Source organism: Bombus flavifrons, chromosome 2 (genome assembly GCF_040668555.2).
Source record: "Bombus flavifrons isolate JBK064 chromosome 2, iyBomFlav1_principal, whole genome shotgun sequence".
NCBI lineage: Eukaryota > Metazoa > Arthropoda > Insecta > Hymenoptera > Apidae > Bombus > Bombus flavifrons.
This window is the reverse complement of record NC_138443.1, coordinates 6,896,958-6,917,901: the sequence shown is the minus strand read 5'-3', so window position 1 is coordinate 6,917,901 and position 20,944 is coordinate 6,896,958. Positions and strand designations below refer to the sequence as shown.

Sequence of the window (20,944 nt, the reverse complement as noted above, 5' to 3'; positions counted from 1 at the left end):
TTCCCCTTTCTCTCTGTTCACAGCTTGAAGCTCGAGTGCGAGAAATTGGCCACGGAGAAGATCGAGATTCAGCGACATTACGTGATGGTAAGGAATTACCATTCTGTAACACTAATTCCGGTTAAGTCCGTGCTCTCCTTTCTCCCTCTGTCCCCTAAAGTTTCCTTCTGATCCCTTCTCGCTTGGTCCTTCTGCCTCTATCTCTACCCCGTTCTCCGTATCCAGGATAATCATGCTTGCTCGACCGCTAAACCACCTCGGCTTCTTAGCATTAATTGCATCCTCGCCGCACCGACTTTACATTGGCCTGTTACGCCGCGCACATTTCCCCTCTGTTCAGGTATACAGTGTACAGGTATACACAGAGCCTCACAAGGGACACTTACACACACAAACGAACCACGTGTGCTGGCCTGTGTATCTGTATATTTATCTTGCGCACCTACTGTGCATAGCTAATGATTCTAAGAGGGCCAGAGGTTCTCACTGATTGGAAGACCAGTGGTTGGGAAAATCCAGTGTACGAGCGTATCACATGCAAACTTCTTATTTGACAAATAGCTTTACTTCAGCAAAATATAAAGGCATAGAGGATGGAGGGAATTACACGGGATTAGCATCAAAGTGCTTTGGCATTAAAATTGGAAAAGTTTGAAAATCTGGAGTTATTCATCTTGGCTTGTGAACTGCCCCCTGCGTGTTTCAAAGCTTTTACAACCGAAAATAATTCAGTTATGCTGTGAAAAAAAAAACATGAAAACTGTCAAACGGGTATTTTCAAGGGTTAAAAACGAAAAACTGCGAAAATAATATTTGACCAAATAATGTTATGCGTTTGGTATATATATAAATTTTTTGTAAGCTTTCAAATGGTTTTTTGCGTTTTCTGAAAAATTTGTTTGAGTTGCCACGCTTTTGAAATACATGTTCGATATAGCAATGGGATCTGACACTTGGAATTTTTATGCAGCGCGTTATAAAATATATGGGGGATATTTATAGGGCCGATTCTAAATATCAAAAAGATGAAAAGCGCTGTTTCAAGCTTACCGTTCCAGTTATAAACAATTCTATTTTACGTTAGAAATATATTGGTATCAATGAGTCAGTTGATAAAGCTTTTTCTCTGTATCTCACTTAGATTTCAGGTTTCTCATTTTTCATCGACATCAGTACATTTCCAGCGCGAAATGAAATCGTTTGTAACCGACATTTTTCTACATACACTGTCTTCATTGTTTTTGTGTTGACAATTAACCCTCTCCCTTTCTATATATTTTAACCTTTGAATTATATTCCAGGTGATTTAGAAGTTAGAATTCTTGAAAGCTCTCACTGAATCCTGGAAATCCTACGTGTCTCGAGAGATACTTTCAAGTGTCTCAAGTGTGAAATTTTGATAGATCATAAGATCTTGACATTATTTAGACTATCCGATATTATACATTCATTTTCAATATCAAGGTATTCAATCAATACACCATAAGGCACCAGCAATTAATGAGATGAGAAATTAAAGGAGAAATAGAATTCAAGATCTCGAAACATTCAAAATTTAGAAAATTCCAAATCTAAAAGATTGAAAACTCATCGAGGCTTTCGAGATTCCAAAGTTTCGGATCGTGTTCGAAACGATTTGCATCTTCATAGTCTCGAAGAGCTTCGAATTATGTACTCGCGAGTTGAGATTCGAACACCCGTTACTACGAACGACCCGTCTTGGGACACCTAATGACAAAGTAATACAAGCTGGATGGAGGCGCGCGAGCAATGCCGAAGGATAATGTAGTTGGCCTCGTTGGCTTGTACCCGAATGCTTTCCAACGATCGACCGCCGTAAACCAGTCTAATTATACCGATCCGCGTGTCCCGCGAGGAAATCCGAGCCGCACTCGCTCGCCGCACGCAAGATGGGATTTATTGCCAGGCGTTTTCATGGTAAATGCCTCGCAGTTAACCCTCGCGAAATTGGACTGCGTGCGTGCGCGAGTGCCAGGAAGAGGGAAGGGGTCCACCGAGTGACGTGTGGTTGGAGTTTATTGTGGTCCCGGTGACACAATTAATCGACGCTGATATCGCGACTATCGTTTATTCAGGGCGTTGTAAAATAGGACGTTTGACATTTTTCGAGTGTTAATTTCACGTGTTTCGTTTCTTGGACGGGATAAAGCGGTTGAAATTTCTAGAAATCGAATGTCACGCGTAGAGAAACGGTTTCATGGATTCTGATTACTGTCTTTGGGTATACATATTCAAGCAAGTTTCTTCTTTGATCTTTCATTTTTCATATGTCGTAACACAAATATACTTCGGTTTGTTATTTGGTTAGTGAAAAGATATACAAATTTTGAGTGACAGAAATTTTCTGTACGATATAGGTACTTCGTATCAAGAATATCACGATTAGTAAGAGGAAGATAATTAGTTGCTCTGTTATCGTAAATTCATTTGCGATGTTAAAACGTAATAGAACGAAGCATTGTTTCTATCCGTAGCAGTTCTTACGTATCTAGAACGTATACTTGAAATTGTATCTCTTCTGCAGCAAGTGTGCGATATTATTATAAATGAACATAAGTGAATGAGATTTCTTACGAACAAAAGCAATTACTACTTCATTGATAACCCTATTAAAAGGAAACGGCGATAATGTGTAAAACGTAAAAAGACTATTGCTATCCTTGTATTTGTCATAACCTAATAATAAAATGATGCAGATAATATAAACGCAGAAGATAACAGAGGCAAACACCAAGGAAAATAACATTCTTACAATTTAATCGTCGTGATTGCGTCTCATACTTCTCTGTCCTACATAACGCACATAGTTACAGATAGAGAACTATAAGGACATAATATGGCGCCTTGTTCAAGGCCCGTATATCGGTTTGATATACTAATTTATTGTTGTCCCTTGCTACCCTGACGTGGCATTTCGCCTTAGGTTCTGTTTTTCCTCGAACACTCGGATACGAGGGAGTGTCTCTCCCTCGGTCCCTTTCTTGCTGTTCTTGCACAGGGCGTTGTACAGACTTAATTGGCGCGGAGGCGACTAGTTTAAACACGATTAATCAAGCGTACGAGCCAACACGGCTGCCGCCGGAGGAAGTCGCCGTGAAGAGAGAGAGAGAGAGAGAAACTCCATGGAGATTTATCGACACGAGCCACGTTGCTCCTCGCGAGGCTTTCTAAGACACGTTCTGTCTCATAATTTCTGTTACCGTGGAATGTAGATTTTGTTGCCCCCGGGACGTTATTATTGCTTGTAACATGCACTAAACGCATTGTTTCCCGCTAACGAATACCAACTTCTATGAACGTCCTCGTAAATATTGCCAACCGTGCTGGCCTTTCGTTGTGTCTCTGTTACGTATTTTAATACGCTGGGATTTTCCATTTTGTTGCGTGTTTTGTCTTATTTACAACAGGGCGAAATATCAGGGATGAATCATTGTCCTTGGAATCTCGTCTTTTACGTTTGGTCGAACGTCTTCTCAGATTGTTTCTGTTACAAGCGCATTATCGATGAAAAGTTTGGGATCAGTTCTCAGTCGGATCGTACCGAGTGTTCGGGTACTTTTGTCATCGATTCGAAATTGATATCAAGTCGATCGATGTAACAGATTTTTGACCATAGAATTTTCGGAGATGACAGAATTCCCAGCTGACGTTTCTGTTTTCCGGTTCTTCGCTTTTACGGAGCATGTAGTGTGATTCCAAGCTTTTGACATTTGAGGCAATTAAGGATATACGAACTCAAGTAATGACTATGCAGATGAAAATGATCTCCTAATTGTTTCAACCAGTATATAATAATACAGGCAATTGTCTTTTATATCTATGTCTGTTAATACTCATCAATTGTTACACAATAGTACAACGATGATGAAAATTTCCAAAATTTTTAAACGTCCTTCCTCCAAACAGCTTATCCTGTTTCCGCGATTCCATTTCCCTAAGACATGAAAGTCGTTTCTGAATATCTCGAAACGCGTTTAATTCTGCGATTAATCAGCAAGCAACGCGCTTCGACCTATCCTTGTTCGAGTTCTCTAAGGGGAGCCGATCGATTTCTATCCGGTCAATAAAAATTTGTCGGATTGAATTACACCTCGGGCACGCCTTGGTCCGATCATTTATCCCCCCTTAACAAGATCACTCTCCGAGAGCAAAAGAGAAAGAAAGAAAGCTGTTCGAGCAATAGTACCAACGCGGCAGTAAAAAAAAGGCCAGGTCTCTAACAAAAGACCGCTTGTTAACTCGCTTAAACGACGTGTACAGAGTACATCTCGGTGGGGTGTCGGTGCCAAGGCGGAGCAACAGCGGTGAGACGAGAAGTAGAAGAAGAAGGAAGAAACTAAGAGAAGAGAAGAAGGGCGCGTTGGCGAATCGAGGGAGATCGCGTGCTTTTTCTCGTTCTCTTTGTCGAGTTCATTAACAAGCGCCACGTTAAGGACGCTGGTGTACAGGGGTCGAGGCCCGTCACGTTAATTTGTTGTGCAAGCCATAATGAGTCGCGGAAGTTGGTCCAGAGAGTGCACTACTACTAAGGGCTGCTGCTGCCGCCACCACCACCACCACTGCTGATCGTCGCTGCTGGTTCCTGCTGCTGCAGTTGATCTTAACAACCTCTGCCTCCTGCCCTCTTCGCCTCTGTTGCTCTCTTCCTACCACCGCCGTTTCCTCAGCATGTCTTCCCCCCTGTCCCCGCTGTGTTCCTTTCCATCGGTGGCTCGCTTCATCCCCCTTCTCCCTCGGGTGGAATAACTTACTTACGACGCAATTAATTCGCCCGTGTAATTACGGGGCTAATGGCCCGTAAAATTAAGAACCTGTACCTGGCTCTCGAGCGTGTTGCACGCGTTCTACTACCCTTCCCTCTCTCTCTCTCTCTCTCTCTCATCTATGTTCATCGTCTCTTTGCCCTTCATCTTCTATCTATTTCCGTCTTCTTCATACGCTCTCGTATAATTTCTCTCTCCCGCTCACACTCCAATTCGCTCCCTCGCGCAAAATCCTACGTATATACAACCGTCCGCTCCTCTGTCTCTCTGGAGTGTATTCGACTAGACTCGATTAAGTTTATCGCGATTAACGATAATTAATAACGCGTTACCACGGAAAGTGCAGTGCTGCATGCCGTGAGGGAGAGAGAGAGAGAGAGAGAGAGAGAGGGAGACTGGGGGCAGATATAGTCGAAGCTCGCTCGCGCCACCGCTCGTTCACGAGATTAATGGTACCCGGGGATGTTAATGACGCGGATGTGCAAGGAGGCGGCGACGTCGGGCAGGTGGTAGCTCGCCACGATGCCTTGCCGTAAGAAAGCCAGAGGATGAAAAAAAGAAGGCGAAGACGAGGGAGAGAAGGATGTAAGAAAAAAAAAAAGAAAAAAAGAGGAAATAAAGGAGGAAAGGCGAGGAGAGAGAAAAAAGTAACAACGTCGAAATAACGAAGCAAGACACGGACAAATCTGGCAAATGATGTTAAATTGCTGGCAGTGAAGAGACGCCGCGCTGTACGGACGACGCGATGCTAAATGACCGCCGCTGAGCCTCGGAGTTGACTGTTAAGTAATGACGCTACAAAACGGTCTCTTTGGTAAAATGCTCGTTTACCGCAATTATGACCGCCTCATCGCTGCCCTGCTAACGACCACCGTTGATAGCCGATGAAAGACACTTCGCATCGGGAATTCTAGGAGTTTCCTGTGGTGTCGTAAGACGGCAGAATCGACGCCATACTATTATTTTTCAACCGTTTGAACATTGTTTCCGTGGAATTGACGGGACGAATCGCCGAGTTTTCGCGGTATAATAATAAGTAGCGAACGATCTATTCCAGAGAATTCTGTAAACGAGCGGCATTATCCTTTCAGACTATGTAAATTTCTTTCTTGTCCTGTCTTATTATCGTCCTTTTAAATTTTTATCAGGTGTTTTATAAAAGTTAATTGCGTTATTTGAGAAAACGTTGTAAACGAGTAACGTTGTTTCTTTAGATTTTTGTAATTCCTTTCAAACCCATCTTTTTATTATCCCTTCAAGTCAGATGTTGTAGTTGTGTAGTTGGATTCTGTGGAAAAGTTAATTGATTTGTAACAGAGAACTCTGTAAAAGAGTAATCTTATTGTTTCAAATTTTTGATAATTCCCATCTATTTAGTGTATTTTAGAAAATGGTCAATATTGTATCGTCATTTCGCAGTTGGATATTTTATAAAGGTTTACTTTATAGAAGTTGGTAATTGTTTTCAGAATGAAATTTTGATATAAAACGAGGAAGAATGTTGCGCGAAGGTAAAACAGTTTTGTGTTTTGATGTTTTCTGTGCAATATTAGAAATTTGTCTCTATCATCGAGGAAACATTGTAGACAGGCATTATATAACTTATTGCTAGTCTGTTATTTCCACTGAAAGCATCAAAATGATGAAACGGCAACCTAATGACATTATACATAATGGAGAAACATATTTCTGAAATAACGGACCGCGTCTTACACATGACGCTTCATTTACATTATTATTTCATCGTATTTGCGAAAATAAATCTTGGAAAGCTCATTCGCGCGTAACATTTCTCTCTTATTATACGTTGGCTGCTTTTTAGTTTGGCATTTCAAGTTATCACAGGCCAGCGTAGTTAAGAATTAATCATTGGAAAATCTAATTAACTCTTTGCTTACAAAAGGCGGCTATGCATGCCCTTAATGTATCATTAACATATTTATGAACTCTATATACAATAATTGTATGTACAGCCAATATATCTTTTAATTACCTGATAATCTCGAATATATTAAAAGGAAAGTGTGGATATTTGTAGCTACATTTATAGGAAATTTAAATGTGTATTGAAGAAATAATAAATAATTCGACTAAAATATACAATCGTATGAAATTCAAACATGCACGAAATATCCAAAAATATTCATGTTACGATATTTAGAATGTGAAATAAATTTCTGGTCAGTTCCAATCTCTCGTTTCTCTAGTTCTTTTCACAAAAATATGAATTTCCATCAGCATATCCAGTCTATCGATATACACTGCACTTTTGCAATTATATTAAAAAATGCTTCAAAATACGATGTTTAAATAAGAAATTTAACGCTTCTAACGCGCATCAACGACTGATTTCCAAATGTAATTTCATCCAATACGCATAATTGTGCTCTTTTAGTATACACCGTAGCTAAAAAGTTAATAATCCATTTTCATTTAGAAGTTGACGTATTTATAATTTTGATGCATAACCAATTTATGTTCTCTGTTACAGTATTACGAAATGTCGTACGGCCTAAACGTGGAGATGCACAAACAAGTAAGTTCCTTCTACCCTCTGCACCAAGAATTATCATAAATTTTCTCGTCATCATTTCCGACATACAACCGCGATTTTCGACCGGTGTACCATACAAATTTTTCAAACATGCAACACCTGACTATTTACTCGCGCAACTCTCTTTTCCCTTAGATTATCAAATAAAAACGACGATATTCTTTCGATATAAACGTCCTGTCTCGAACCAGCTAGCTGTAATATATTTTTCAATGTGTCGCGAGATTTTAGTAATTAGCTTATCCGTGTAACGAAGCGAGAAAGGTCGAAAATCGCTGACACGATAGTCCCGTCTCGTTGCACGAAATTCAGAAATCGACCGCGAAAACGCTTTTCGCGTGTGTACACGCGCACTTCCTTCCACTTGCATTGCATCGGGCGACGATCTTTCTTGGCTCGAGACCCGCGCCGGTTAACGTCGCGTGTTTGCCGCAGTCATTAAGCGGGATAAGTTTGTCCCGTGTACACGGCCGAATAAACATTTGCAGCGATGACTCGACGACATGGGGCAAGGCTCTGAGAGAATGCAGCCGCCACTTTCGATTCCGTTTGCGAACGTCTATTCCGAGAAGACGTTCCGTTCGCACGATAACTTGGTAGCCCGTACGCGTCAACGTTCTCCGTGTTTAAAAAAATCAGCGAGAATCCACGGATTCGTAAATATTGCTTCGTTCGAAATATTATTTCGTACGATTCGAAAATACGAGGACCGAAGAAATTTTGTTTTAAGATTTAGGTAGAGAAATTTGAAGATTTGCTTCTTAATATATTTCTTAATTATACTTGATAGGTCTACCTTAGAACGTGCGCGTATTTGACACGTCAATCACGTAAGATTGATATTAATCAAACATTAATTTGACACTGTTATTGGAGATAATCGAGTAAAATTGGTTAACGGATTAGTTAAAATTTAGAGTATTTGAATAATTAAACTGTTGCGATAAATATAATCTGCCGGATACAGATCGTTTACCTCTATTTAATTTGCCAGTAAATTTACTCTAAATTTAAGCTAGATTATCTATAACTATTATTAGGAATTTAAATTTATGTATTTCTGACATATCTTTTAAAGTGATCATCAAATATGTACAGAATTCTTTTCCAGTACACCGTAGAAAATCGAAGAATCAAAATAGAAGGAAACTAATTTCCGGCTCTGAAAGACCTCGTAATGGTTATTAACTATTAAGTTAAAATTTACATAAAGATAAAGATAAATCAAGTTTGTAAAAGTCGTATCTTTTTGCTGTTTTTCTTTTCTACTTAGTAATTAACATAAATAGCGCATTCGCCGAATTTTTTGATCAGGCTACATAGGTGCAGTTAAGTTGGTGTACGGCTCGTTTCCTATACACAGAGGACGTAAACTAAGGGATCGGCTCGTTAAACCGGCGAAACCGAGCCGTGACGCGCAGCTTTTCTACGCGTCTCGTTAATCATCCTCCTTATGTCTGGCTGCGTCGCTTATTTCCGCGGTTCCACCGCCTCTTACCAGCTTCTTGCGACGAAAATAGAGACGCAGCCCATCCATGCTAGAAATACGCGGGTTCGATGAATATTGCTTGCATTCCGCCTATTTCCTTTACAAAATGTTGTCGAGTTGCCGCGGCAAAATATTAATTAACCGGCGAGACAAACAGGTTGAACGATTTTACGGTAGAATTATGCACACATTAATTTTTGGTAAATAACTTTGATCGGATGTAAATATGCAATCGAGCGTAAAACAAATTGAGGGAACGTTAGAAATTGGAAACTTTTGGACGAGAGGAATTTTTATTGTAACTTTTTCCTTATAATATATTAATATACGAATCGAGTCGATAAATTAATTATACAAATATACATTATATATAGTGTGATAAGGTATTACGACAATATGGAATATTATAAGAAAAAGTTTAAAGAATTCCTTTTTTCCCTTTCAAGTCGATATTTCTTAAGAATAGGTGAAATTAAATATCTACGCAGTGTAATATTTTACAAGAAAATATTCTGAATCTGTAGTCTGGTTGCTCGAAAACTTTAGGGTTCTGATATCTGTATAACAAACATCTACGCTTCGCCAATTAAAACTCCAACAAGACACAGTCGACGAAACCAAACAGTTGAAACGTAATTTCGCAGCGGTGTATCTCGTTCTTTTGTACGTCTAATTTTACCGCATCGCGTGTTAAAAGTGTCCACGGTTAAACACTCTGCTTGCGAAAAGTGAGTCGGCCAAAAATATTTTCCATCTCTCCGGGCAGCTGGAAAGCATGTGTTCACCGCGAAAGCGAAATAAAAGCTTCCTTCCTCTTTTATGCACTTTGTTGCCGGCACGTTTTACTACGCGTAGCTCTCACGCGTCGACCGATCACCCACTGTGCCAAGTTAAAAAAGCGACGAACCGTGACCGAGTCCCTCTTGTACCATTCAATGAAAAACTAATATTATCAGTGAAACTGTACAAGTCACGTGTTACAAATTACCAGTGCTACCAAATTCTTATGTACAACAGCCACCGCGTTTGATGATCTCGCGAATCCAGATCTTTGAGTAAATTTCACAAATTACGAGTCAGCCGATTATCCAATTTCTGGCGGAAATTTATAAAATTATAAGATAGAAGTTTGTAACTTATAACTCGTAACTTGTCAGTTCATTGATATTATTTATACGAGTTAATTTGATATTTTTACTTTGAGTCAATAATTACGAATCCATATGAAATTTAAACGCTTCCCCACTATTTTCAGATTTCCAATTTTAATCTTAACATTTCTAACACGCAGCATACGTAACATTACTTCAAATGCTAGTAAAATATTAGACAAAAGAAAAAAGTATTGCTCCAAAAACTACTGTCATGGATAATTCCTACACCTAATGTTATTGATAAATTATTGCGTAAGGTTGTCCATATATTGCTGTTTTTATATAAATATTAATCGGAGACGAACGTTTCTCGTTAACCTTGAACGTACCTTTGTTCCTTTTACAGGCCGAAATATCGAAGAGACTGAACGCTATCATCGGACAGATCCTGCCCTTTCTGTCTCAGGAACATCAACAGCAAGTTGCAACCGCTGTTGATAGGGCGAAACAGGTCACGATGACGGAGCTGAACTCCATAATTGGGGTAAGTGCGCGTCATGCTCCGTAATTGACTAATTTTCCAACAGAGAAGAGCGGTTGTTCGATCAGCATTACGCGTCAGGATATCGCAACAGGTGCATCGTGAAATTACGCGTTTCCGTCGAGGAAAAGGTTTAGTAATCATCTGTCAGTTTCAGTACCTCGGATACAATCGAGTGGACGTTTAAAGGATCGCTTTAAATAAGTTTTATCGGTGTCGTAAATTTTTTCATTGAGATATAGTCGAGCTTTCGTTAACCTTCATCCTCTTCATCGTGTTGATTTGAACCGTTGCGATAAACGCGAAAGTGCAATATTGCTACGTGTCATTTTATTATTTGTAAATCATACGAATGATATTCGTATGCTTGTCGATGTAGAAATACAAATGAGTCACAATTAAATTTTTTTATTAAGTTGTACATTTTTACGTACGATTCGCCTTTTCCAATTGGACCATACGTCCAATACCTTCAATTTAGTCGCATAAAAAATGTATCGAATTTAGCCTGCTGTACACTTTCATAACCAAAGAGTAACACCGTTTGTTACTCTTACAAGATACGTATAAATAACTAGACTTTATCTTTATGCAAACCCATATTCTCGAGAATATGATTAAAAAAAGCTAGAAGTTGGCTAGAAAATTGTTCTACCTACCAAGTATTATACAGATTTGCATGTTTTATACATTTTTTCATACATGTGCATTCTGCGCAATTTGGTACTTTCACATTATAAATGCATAAAGATCGGCAAGCTACCCAGAACCCATGTACACAGAATGATCGTTTCAACCCATTCCATACACCTCTTTTCTCATATCTACCGTATCTTCCGTATCTTCAAAGCGAAGTATCGCATGTTGCACTTAGAAGCCACAACATGATCTGCGATATTTTGGCGACGAAAAAAAGATGGGTGCACACGCAAAAACCTACCGCAGCAGGCAAAACGCGAGACAATTTTACACGCGACCAGCCGTTTATTCGGCGAGCGGGTAATTTAAGGTCGTTAAGTCGGGTGAATCACCCTTGCGTATCCATTACCTAACCTGGACGAGTCGCAAACGCGTTTCCACTTCAAAAAAAAGAAGAAAAAGAATTTTTCTCCCGCCACCCAAGATCGCGTACGTCCGTCGTTGTCGAGCGAGCTTCAATTTACATAATAGTCCACCGAATCTAACCGCACGACCGTGTGTACTCGTGCAAGCTGAAAAGGGAATGAGGTGTAGGTAAGCCGAGTCCTTTCTTCGCGTCTCGTGTACGACAGACTTCCGGTGGGAAACGTTTTTCTCATACTCATAGGCTGCATGCCGTTGATAGCAGGGTCGACGAATGCGAAATTGGCATTCGACCGCCGCGGCACGTATAATTGAGTTCCGTGTCGGTTCTCGCGTGCACGACTTGAATAATTCCCGATCGCCTAAACGAATGCACGGTCCTCGTGGCCCCGGACACGCTTGAATTACTCTTTCTGCACGTGCGCAGCTACATGCGCGTTAAAAACACCGCAGGCTAAAGGGAAATTTAGTAATCATATACGGCGAACAGAAAAACTAACCCAGTACGAGGGATTCTTTTTAAGAAATGATGATTTATTTGTATTGCGATATGAGAGACGCAGAAAATCGGAAATATATACTGAGCGACTACACAATGTATTTGTATATAGAGATCAGACCAATCGCACTGAGAAGCAAGGAATGGGCAGAAATAGTAACAACAAACCGAGAAACATATATGACAACTGGCAAACTTCATGAAGGGAAGCAGAAAGTTGGATGCTTTCCGCATGAACGAACAGAGAAAGGAGGAACAGGAACGAAACACCAAAGACTGACACGTAGAAGATGTATAGGATAGGACAGAATAAAGAGCGATTTTAAAAAAGCTGTAAAAAGGAACAATCAATTTTTCGAAATGTTATTTTCACCGCTTTCAAATACGTAAAAAAGTATTAAAGAAAAATAAATATTAGAATGGAAAAGTAACTAATTTTTAAAAATAACCCTGGTAATATGACGTCCGCTTAAGCATACACATGCTTCCAGCCGGGCTCTCAAGTTATTCGTTACATTCCGCGGCATTGCCAGTGGAATTTGAACCACTTCCTGTCTGGAAATGAGCCTCGCCACTCATCCGTAAATTATTTCTAATGTCTTGATTAATTAAATTTAAAAATTCTTCACGGAACCGTCTTCGGTTCACATTATCTGTTCCTTTAAGAGCCTGAACCATTTGGATTTCGTACGGATGATGATTGTGTAAAATTCATCTATTCGTTCTATTGGAAATCCTAAATGTAGCGCTGTGCACTGGCGAGCCAAACAACGCGGGCTTCTTTCGATCGCAACTCTTACACGCTGTTTACATGATGTTTTCGGGCGTACGCACTGTTTTTGGTCTTCCAGGCGTTTTTCTCGTCGTTGACGAAGTCTCTTCAAACCACCCATTTTTCAGTCTCGACCCATTTTTTAATCAGACGACATCGGTCTGAATGTTAAAATGGTTGCGGAAAGCATCGTTTTGATAAAACGCTTTGGCAGTATACGTGCGATGCTGAAGAGGGGTCCACCGCTCCATTGATACAGCATCCCCACTCTCTCCCATCGACACAATACGATTCCCGTGCTTTTCAAAATCGCTCTTTATTCTGCCCACCCTGTATAATAATACGTGTAATAAATTAAGATATTGATCTACCTAGATAAATAGCATAAAAGGAATAAACTCAGATAAAACGAAATGTAACGAGTGTCCATACATACGAAAAGATTGTAACAATCATAAGCCTCAATACAATAAACGAATACAATAGGATACGATATAATATACGGTATGGGAGAAATTTATTAGTTGCATTTAATGATATTTCATTTTGTTAAGGTTTTATCTCGTAATAGAGAGAGAGAGAGAGAGAGAGAGAGAGAGAGAGAGAGAGAGAGAAAGAGAGAGAGAGAGAGAAAATGCGTGGATGGATGTATTTATAATAGAAAAATATATTTAAGCAAGTTTAAGTATAAGTACAATGTTTACGCTAGTCCAGATCCGCAGGCTGGTAGCGTTACTTTACGAAAGAGCTTCGAGGCCATGGGTCTATGGGTATTTACTCATTTACAGAAAACTGACCTGTCTGTACCTCGTTGCAGCATCTGTGCAAGGCATGTTCCTAGAAAACTATAAGACTGAGAGGCCCTTCAAATTGATTTAGTGCTATACGATACTGAATGGTTTCAAGGACTAAGAAAACTAAGCTTTAGAAAAGATTTTTTCTTTTTTTTTTTATTTATCGTATCTATTTTATTTTATTTTTTGTATTATCTTATTGGTGGTCACAGATGACCACCGTGGCGCCTTGCTAACAGTCGATAGCGACATATTGTAACAAGACTTCGTTTATTTCAACAAACCATTCGCATTGGTTATTTCGTCGTAAGCAAAACGTGCAGAATATATTGTTGAAACGTGTAGAAGATATTAATAAACAGTATTTGCTCATTCTGTGTATAATAGTAAAGTATGTGCACACTTCTAACTGTGCGACACGAAATGCAGAAGAAAGAAGGGCAAGCGTACCTTCTCTCTTTTTTTTTCTTTTTTTTATTTGGAAGTAGTTTACAATCAATTCTCATTGAGAATTATAAGTAAATTATTCTGACGTGGTACTATAACGTAAATAATAAATGATTATCGTATGTTTGGTTCTAGCTGAATCTAATGTTTAAATCTAGAGAGTAATGTCTTTTTAACCTGCGGATTTGATCCGTCGTGCCAAGTAATTGAGTAACTAGTGGGTTTTGGTGGTTGTTAATTCTTATGTTATATCTATTATTAAATTGGGATATTTCTTCTTTAACTGTAGGTATCTTAAGGTCGCGATGTATTGTTTCGTTAAGCGTACCTGACTCGAAAATTTTGCAGAGTGCTATAAAAAAAATGTTAAACAGTTAAGATCAAAAATTGCTAAGAATCGGACCAAAAAGGTGACCACCTATTGTCCAGATTGTATTGATGAGCTACATTTATGTTTAAAATGTTTTAACACAGTGCACCGTTAGATGCAAGATTTATTCTCATTTTTTTTTTTATTGATGTTCTAATAAAAATGTTTAATTGTTTAATGGGGCACTTTTTATTTCAAGGTATCTTCTATTTATCGCTTATATTCAAAATGCCCCAACTGTTAATTTTCATTCAATTTTTACAATTGTAAGAAGTTCAATCGTTCCGATCACCAATGACCACCGTGATCACAGGAGAAACCGTCATATATGACCAACGTGTCAGTCAAAGTGTTAATAGGATTTAAGTAAGTTTATTAATCGGAGTAGTTAATTCAACTTTGCACGGTTCAATAAAAATTGATCAAATTATGTTTGTTTGTTTCCCTTTCGTTTTCTTTTGTTTTGTCTCATCGCGAGATGTGTTTGACGTAAGACTGAATGAAACGATATATGTAGATAAAGAAAGTTAATTGAACTTCGTCTGACTGATATCAAATTTGTCGGCGATCGAAGTATCTTTACCGGAATGGGCCAGATTAATTTTTGACGGTCGAAATGCTTGTAACGAAGCATCATAGAAATTCGAATGCCGGCTGTTAATTATACCAGTTCTTTTCTACAGAAAAAAGAAAAATGTTGATTTTGGTTTCTGATTTCGACGTCCGATTTCTTCTGCCATTGAAATTTACTACGTCATTACCACAAGTCTGCCATAAAAACCGACGAACCCACCAGAAAAATAAAAAAGAGCCATCAAACGTTATCTGGTCCGATCACCGCAGACAGAATCAGGCTCTCGTTGGGGCGTCCTCGATTTAACGAGCGCAGGCCTGACCGCTAGAAATCGTCGGATCGAGGTCGTGACACAAACCGCAATCTGCAGTTGCGTAATACGCGTCATCGGCATGTGGGGACGCATAATCAGCGCGTGCACTCAGCGCCGGCCAGTGGCTAATACAAGGTGAAGCCGGCAACGTTACACGTGCACATGCACTCCTCTCGTTCGCACATGCGGTTAGCGCATGCTGATGTACTTACGAAGGGGAGACGTTCCAATGTTTCCAGTTCTATCGTCGTAGGGTTGGAACATGCTAAATAAAGACGCGAAAACAAGGTAGAGATAAATCGAACGAGATAGAGTAAGGTACACACATATACATATAAATATACAAAAGGAAAGCGTAGTGGAAAGCAACGACGAACGCAGAAGGGAGACAGAAACGGACAGGGCAGAACGGCAGGGGCCAAAGGCTGAAGGGACGACAGAGGCAAATAGACATAAGCGCCAACCCCCATGAATATGTATTACTCGGTAAACAGGGGTTGAATCAATATTTCGTTTAATAACACTGCACGCTGGAACGCAATTCTCCCTGCCCCGTTTCTCCTATCTCGCTTCCACCGTTCCTTGTCTCCGCTGTATCCCATTGCACCTCTCTGTTTCACCCTGTCTCGTTTCGTTCCCCATTTCCTCTTCTTCTTGCACCTTTGAACGCGCGTATCGCACGCTTTCCTGCACGCACAGACAGATACGATATCCAGCCAGCCGGCCAACCAGCCAGCCAAGGGGGATGCATTTGTACAGGCGCATACAGGATATTCCCTGACACGTATTTAAACGTACAGGTATGGACGAGTCGCACCTCCGGCACTGCGCGATGGTGCCGGACCGATCCTCCCCTCAGGCATCAGGCCAGCCAACCCTCCTCGTACTGTAGCTTCCCTTTCCGCGTATTATTCACGCCGCGTTAAACCTCGTTTGGGACTATTACGTTTCGTTTGCCGCGTTGCACGAACGACGACGCCCCCTGTCTCCCCCCCCTGTCGATTCTCTCGCGTTGCTTCGAATACGAATTGAATACCGTCGGGGGCTCGTGCACGCTCAACGTGGCCTATGCTCGCCGATTTTCGCTATACATGTACGTGTTTGTTGCGAACAACGCCGCTTGGACATCGGTTCTTACCCCACCCCATCAGGTCAAACCGTCGGTCACAAGCACAAGGATTGGAACTTTGAGACGCTTTGGACGATTTTTAATAACAACATGAGAATCTTATCAAAAGGGTGAAGATCAATGTGGTAGTAATGTTTATCGACTTCAACCGACGGCACTGGAAGTAGCTATTTTTCTAATCTAAAATTCTTTCTCCACTCTTCGGCTGCGTACTAACGATGAGTTAGTATTTAGAAACTTTGGTAGTTAGAATGCTTTTTATTGAATCGTCGAGCTATAAACCGAAATCAGTTATTATTCGCGCCACGTCATTGCATTGAGATCGTATTGAGAAACAGTATATCTTTTTCTTCTTCAATAGGAAACTGAGTTATTCTTGTTGCATAGCTCTAAAATCAGAGAAATAGAATATTTTGTTATACAAAAATCGAAATCAGGATACAGGAAAATGAACATTTACGGAACAATTCAAGCCTGTTGCCTTTTGAATATCGCGTGTCTATTGCTCGTTCGACAATTGTTTCCGTGCTTTGTATTTTTACATTTATTTTTCTTTTCTTTTTCTTTTTTCGATTGATATTGGTTTGTGAAATGGGGAAAATATTATAACTGACGTTTACGTATGTTTGATGGATGATATAGGGGTGGAAATTTTGGTCAGGGGTGTCGACATTTGATCAGGGGTAATCGATACGTTTTGTTATGTATAAAGTGGAAAATGATGATACGGCGTGGTGGTAATGGTAGTATTATGGATATAGCGTAGCATTCGAAATAAAAAAGGATAATTTATGTAAATGATATTCTTGGAACTGGCGAACATACGTGGAAAGTTGTGATTCAGTGGCTGCGAATCTTCCGATGAAATGAACGTTAATAAAATCAGTCGATTATTTAAGCTGTACCAACGACGTTATCAGTGTTATATTTTTGGTAGATTCGTTTAAAATGCGTCTTAATATCTGCCCAATAATAATAACGTCCAGTGGACGCGTATTTCTGTCATTCGAAAGCAACGTGCTTTCAAGTGGTCGAGTTAAATTTAGACGAAGCGAAAGGTTATCTTCGGTATTCGATAAAATTATTCAGTATTCGAATGTTCCTTGTAAAAATAAACTCTTCCGCGCATTCGTCTCTCTCCGTAAAAACATGGCTTTAGCTGCGGCTAAAATATCCTATCGGGGTAAACATATTTAAAATAGAATTAATTTTTCAGCACGAAGACGTAATCTGCGAGTGATCAAAATAGTCCATAATTGTTAAAATAGTTGCACCATTAATCGAGGTCGCTCTTTGTTTAAAAACTTGAACTCTCTTCCGCGATTACTGTTCTATTCTACTTCTGTTTTATCGCAATTTTAATTGCGTTACTCATTTCCTCATCCTCTCTCTTTCTCTTTACTTACACATCCAACATTTGACTCTGCATATAAAGCAAACGTAGTATAAAAACGTCCTACTCTTTCAATTATGTTCACAAAAATATAAAGCCGCTCAAATATCCTCGATCTAGTATTAACCGCCGACTTAATATTTCCAAACGTTTAAAACTCCCACTGCAAAGCTCACTAACCGATGTCCACAAAGCGTTCGAAAAAAAGAAGAAAAAGAAGGGAAATTCCGCAGCAAATATCGCGCGAAACATCAAACGCCGCAGACCGTTTACCGTGCACGTCGATAAAAGCTCTCGACGGCTACCTCGAAAAAGCGGGGCGTTTCTTGAAAAAATCGATATCCCTGAAAAATGAACGTCAACGAGGCCTTCCTTCTCTTGCAAACGTTCCACCGTCTCGCGGCGCGATCCCCGTGGCCCCTTCCTGGTCGTTCGTCGAGCGGGCTTCACAGCATAGAAAAAGTTGTTGCGCGTCAAAAGCCCCTCGCCGGAAGTCGAGTGGCCGCAAGGCAAATTGCAAGCTACATCCGTGGAGTAGGTACACGTGCGTAGGGCGGTGCAAATACGACCCTAGGGGGTAAACTGTGCTGCGGGAAGACCATACAAGCTGTATACACACACGCCAAGCCGCGACCCCTCGCCGTCCCTTTTGGCCCATTCAGCGACAGTCCAGGAAAATAACTATCGCACACAATCGGCGCGTAGCCCGAGAGGGGTTATTTCGCATAATCCACCCTCGTCGGTGCGACCACGACCCTCGTTCTACGAGAATCGTGTGTTACTTTCTCTCCCCTTCTACTCTTCTTTGTTCCTCTCGGTCGATCCCTAAATACCTAAGTGAAATCCACGATAAGCATGATTCGCACACGTAACGAGTTTACCGGCCTCTGTTATCCCCTCTTGATCTAACATTGGATTTCCCCTGCCCTCGACAACTTGTTCTCTGTCTTCTTCGTGCAGACTTTCTTTTTTCGTCTTCCCGTTTGCTCTTCACCGGTCTGTCCGCTCTTGTGTTCGTTGATTCACCTTCTCTCCCTCTATTTCTCGTTGCCTCTTATGGAGTAGCTCTTGGGACACCGTGGCCATCGCCACTGGTCTGCAAGGGTTCTCGAACACGGATTCGTTTTCACCCCTTACTCGGGGCGTATAACGTCAGCTTGGATTTTCTCAGCGATGACATTTCATCCTGACGCCGATGGATGGTGTCATCTAAGGAAACGTCCACAGGGGACGTACTTCTGTGGTTCGAGTTATCGGTGATTATTATCGGTGGCGAAGTTTTATGCATTTTATGAAAGATTCGAAGGCGATAAATACACAGAATGCAATGTAATATTTAAAAATATGTCGGATAGAGAAAGAACCTATTCTAATATATCTAATAAACGAAACACACATTTCTGTATAGTTTCTATCTTTTTCTTTGTATTCATAAAAGTATGAATTTACATAAATACCGATAATGGTATATATAGAATGTCGAATATCTGAAACATATGAAGAATTCAATTTTTATATTTAACTCCTTTGTTCTTAAATAAACCAATAGTGTTACGATAGATGAAACGCAATCAAAATTTAAATACAGACAATATTAATATAATACTATTCCTATAGTATTAAAGAAATCAATTACACAATAATACTACGTGTATTCGATCGTTGTTTTCTTTGCACAAAATTATTTCCTTTATAACGAAAGATTAATTAATTCGATCAATAAAATAATGTTGTTATATATGAAAATTGAACCACGGTGATAACTGTTTTTTCTGTGTTTTAGCAACAGAGACCTGACATATCAAGACTGCTGCAGCAAATGCATGCTCAACAATTGCCACCGGGGACGGCGATAGGTGCTCATCCAGGACTACCCGGACTTCCGGGACTAGGACCAGCTGCTGGACTTCCGGTGCCAACTTCCGCCTCCGCGGCTCTTCTTGGCCTTGGCTTAACGCCGGCTGCTGCCACAGCACCAGGCACAACAGCGGCTCATCCATTGTCGATGTTGAGTAAAACGGAATTACATCGTGGTCAACCCGATGATTTAAAAAGCAATGGCGGTAAGTATTGTTGCTTCTCTTTTCGATCAAAGAATACAAAATTCCCATTAGCTTCTAAGGATTTTAACCCTTTGATAGTCCTAAGCGATTTTCTATTTTTATCGTTAATTTTGTTGTAAGAAAAAATAAAAAAAGGATTTCTTGTATAATTTAACGTTGAATATATTACGGTAGATTCTTTTCTATTTTTAATTTGGATATATGGTATTTTGATATGGAAAATAGAACCATTAAATAAACGAAAATAGTACTCTTCTGAGCTCGGAGGCAAATATTATCGTGATTTCTCGTGGAAAATAAGAGAAATATCGGAGTAACGGAGTTAATACTAATAAAACAAGAGAAACTAAGGAGAAATCTACTGTTCGATGGTACAAAGCCTCGTTCATTTAGCTAGAAAAGTCAACAAAAATACCGATAAAGATAATGATTCCTCGACGTACGTTACTCATAAAATATGCTTCTGATGGAACGGAACGATCAAATAAACCGCGTATTTTCGCCAAAGAAAATCAACACGCGTGTATCATCGACGAAAACGTATCTCAGCTCCGACACATCAGCAAACCAGTAGGTAGAAAGGTTAATTACGGCATAATACGTATGAAATCATATGCTATATTCATTTGTAAATTATTAGAAAAAGAATTCCATCAAAATTACAACACTATATATTGTACTTGGTAGCCTGGAATCTGAAAAAGAACTTACGGTCCGAGGCATCAAAACCCATTTTAACGTCGGTGCCTGGAATCAAATTAGCGCCAGTTAATTTCCGCGCTTCCTTTTACGACGCATTACATTCCCTTCTCCCTCGCAGCAATTCCAAAAAACCACAGAAGGCCGCCGCGCGGCGGGTGCGCACCCCTCCGCGCCACACGCTCCCCTTCACGATCGAATTCCTCGCCGCGGCTCTCTCCACGAGAATCGTAAAACCCCGGAATACTCGTTATACGCATACCTTCCGCCCTTTCACACGATTTTAATTGCCACCTCTGTGGGCAGCACGGCGGGAAAAGAAATTAACGAAATTCCGGCCTTTGGTCACGTTCGAGTGGCGCTGCGC

At 40.2% G+C, this 20,944-nt stretch overlaps 1 protein-coding gene across 1 annotated transcript in view; it reads left to right on the top strand.

Moving 5' to 3' along the window:
- The window catches only part of LOC138189827 (protein groucho), a 75,090-nt gene that overhangs the window by 35,248 nt on the left and 18,898 nt on the right, over positions 1–20,944 (top strand). Inside the window, exons 3-6 of the mRNA XM_069132013.1 lie at positions 24–87; positions 7,276–7,320; positions 10,328–10,465; positions 19,599–19,878. Coding sequence (XP_068988114.1) covers positions 24–87; positions 7,276–7,320; positions 10,328–10,465; positions 19,599–19,878 — 527 coding nt within the window. The remainder of the gene's footprint in view (positions 1–23; positions 88–7,275; positions 7,321–10,327; positions 10,466–19,598; positions 19,879–20,944) is intronic.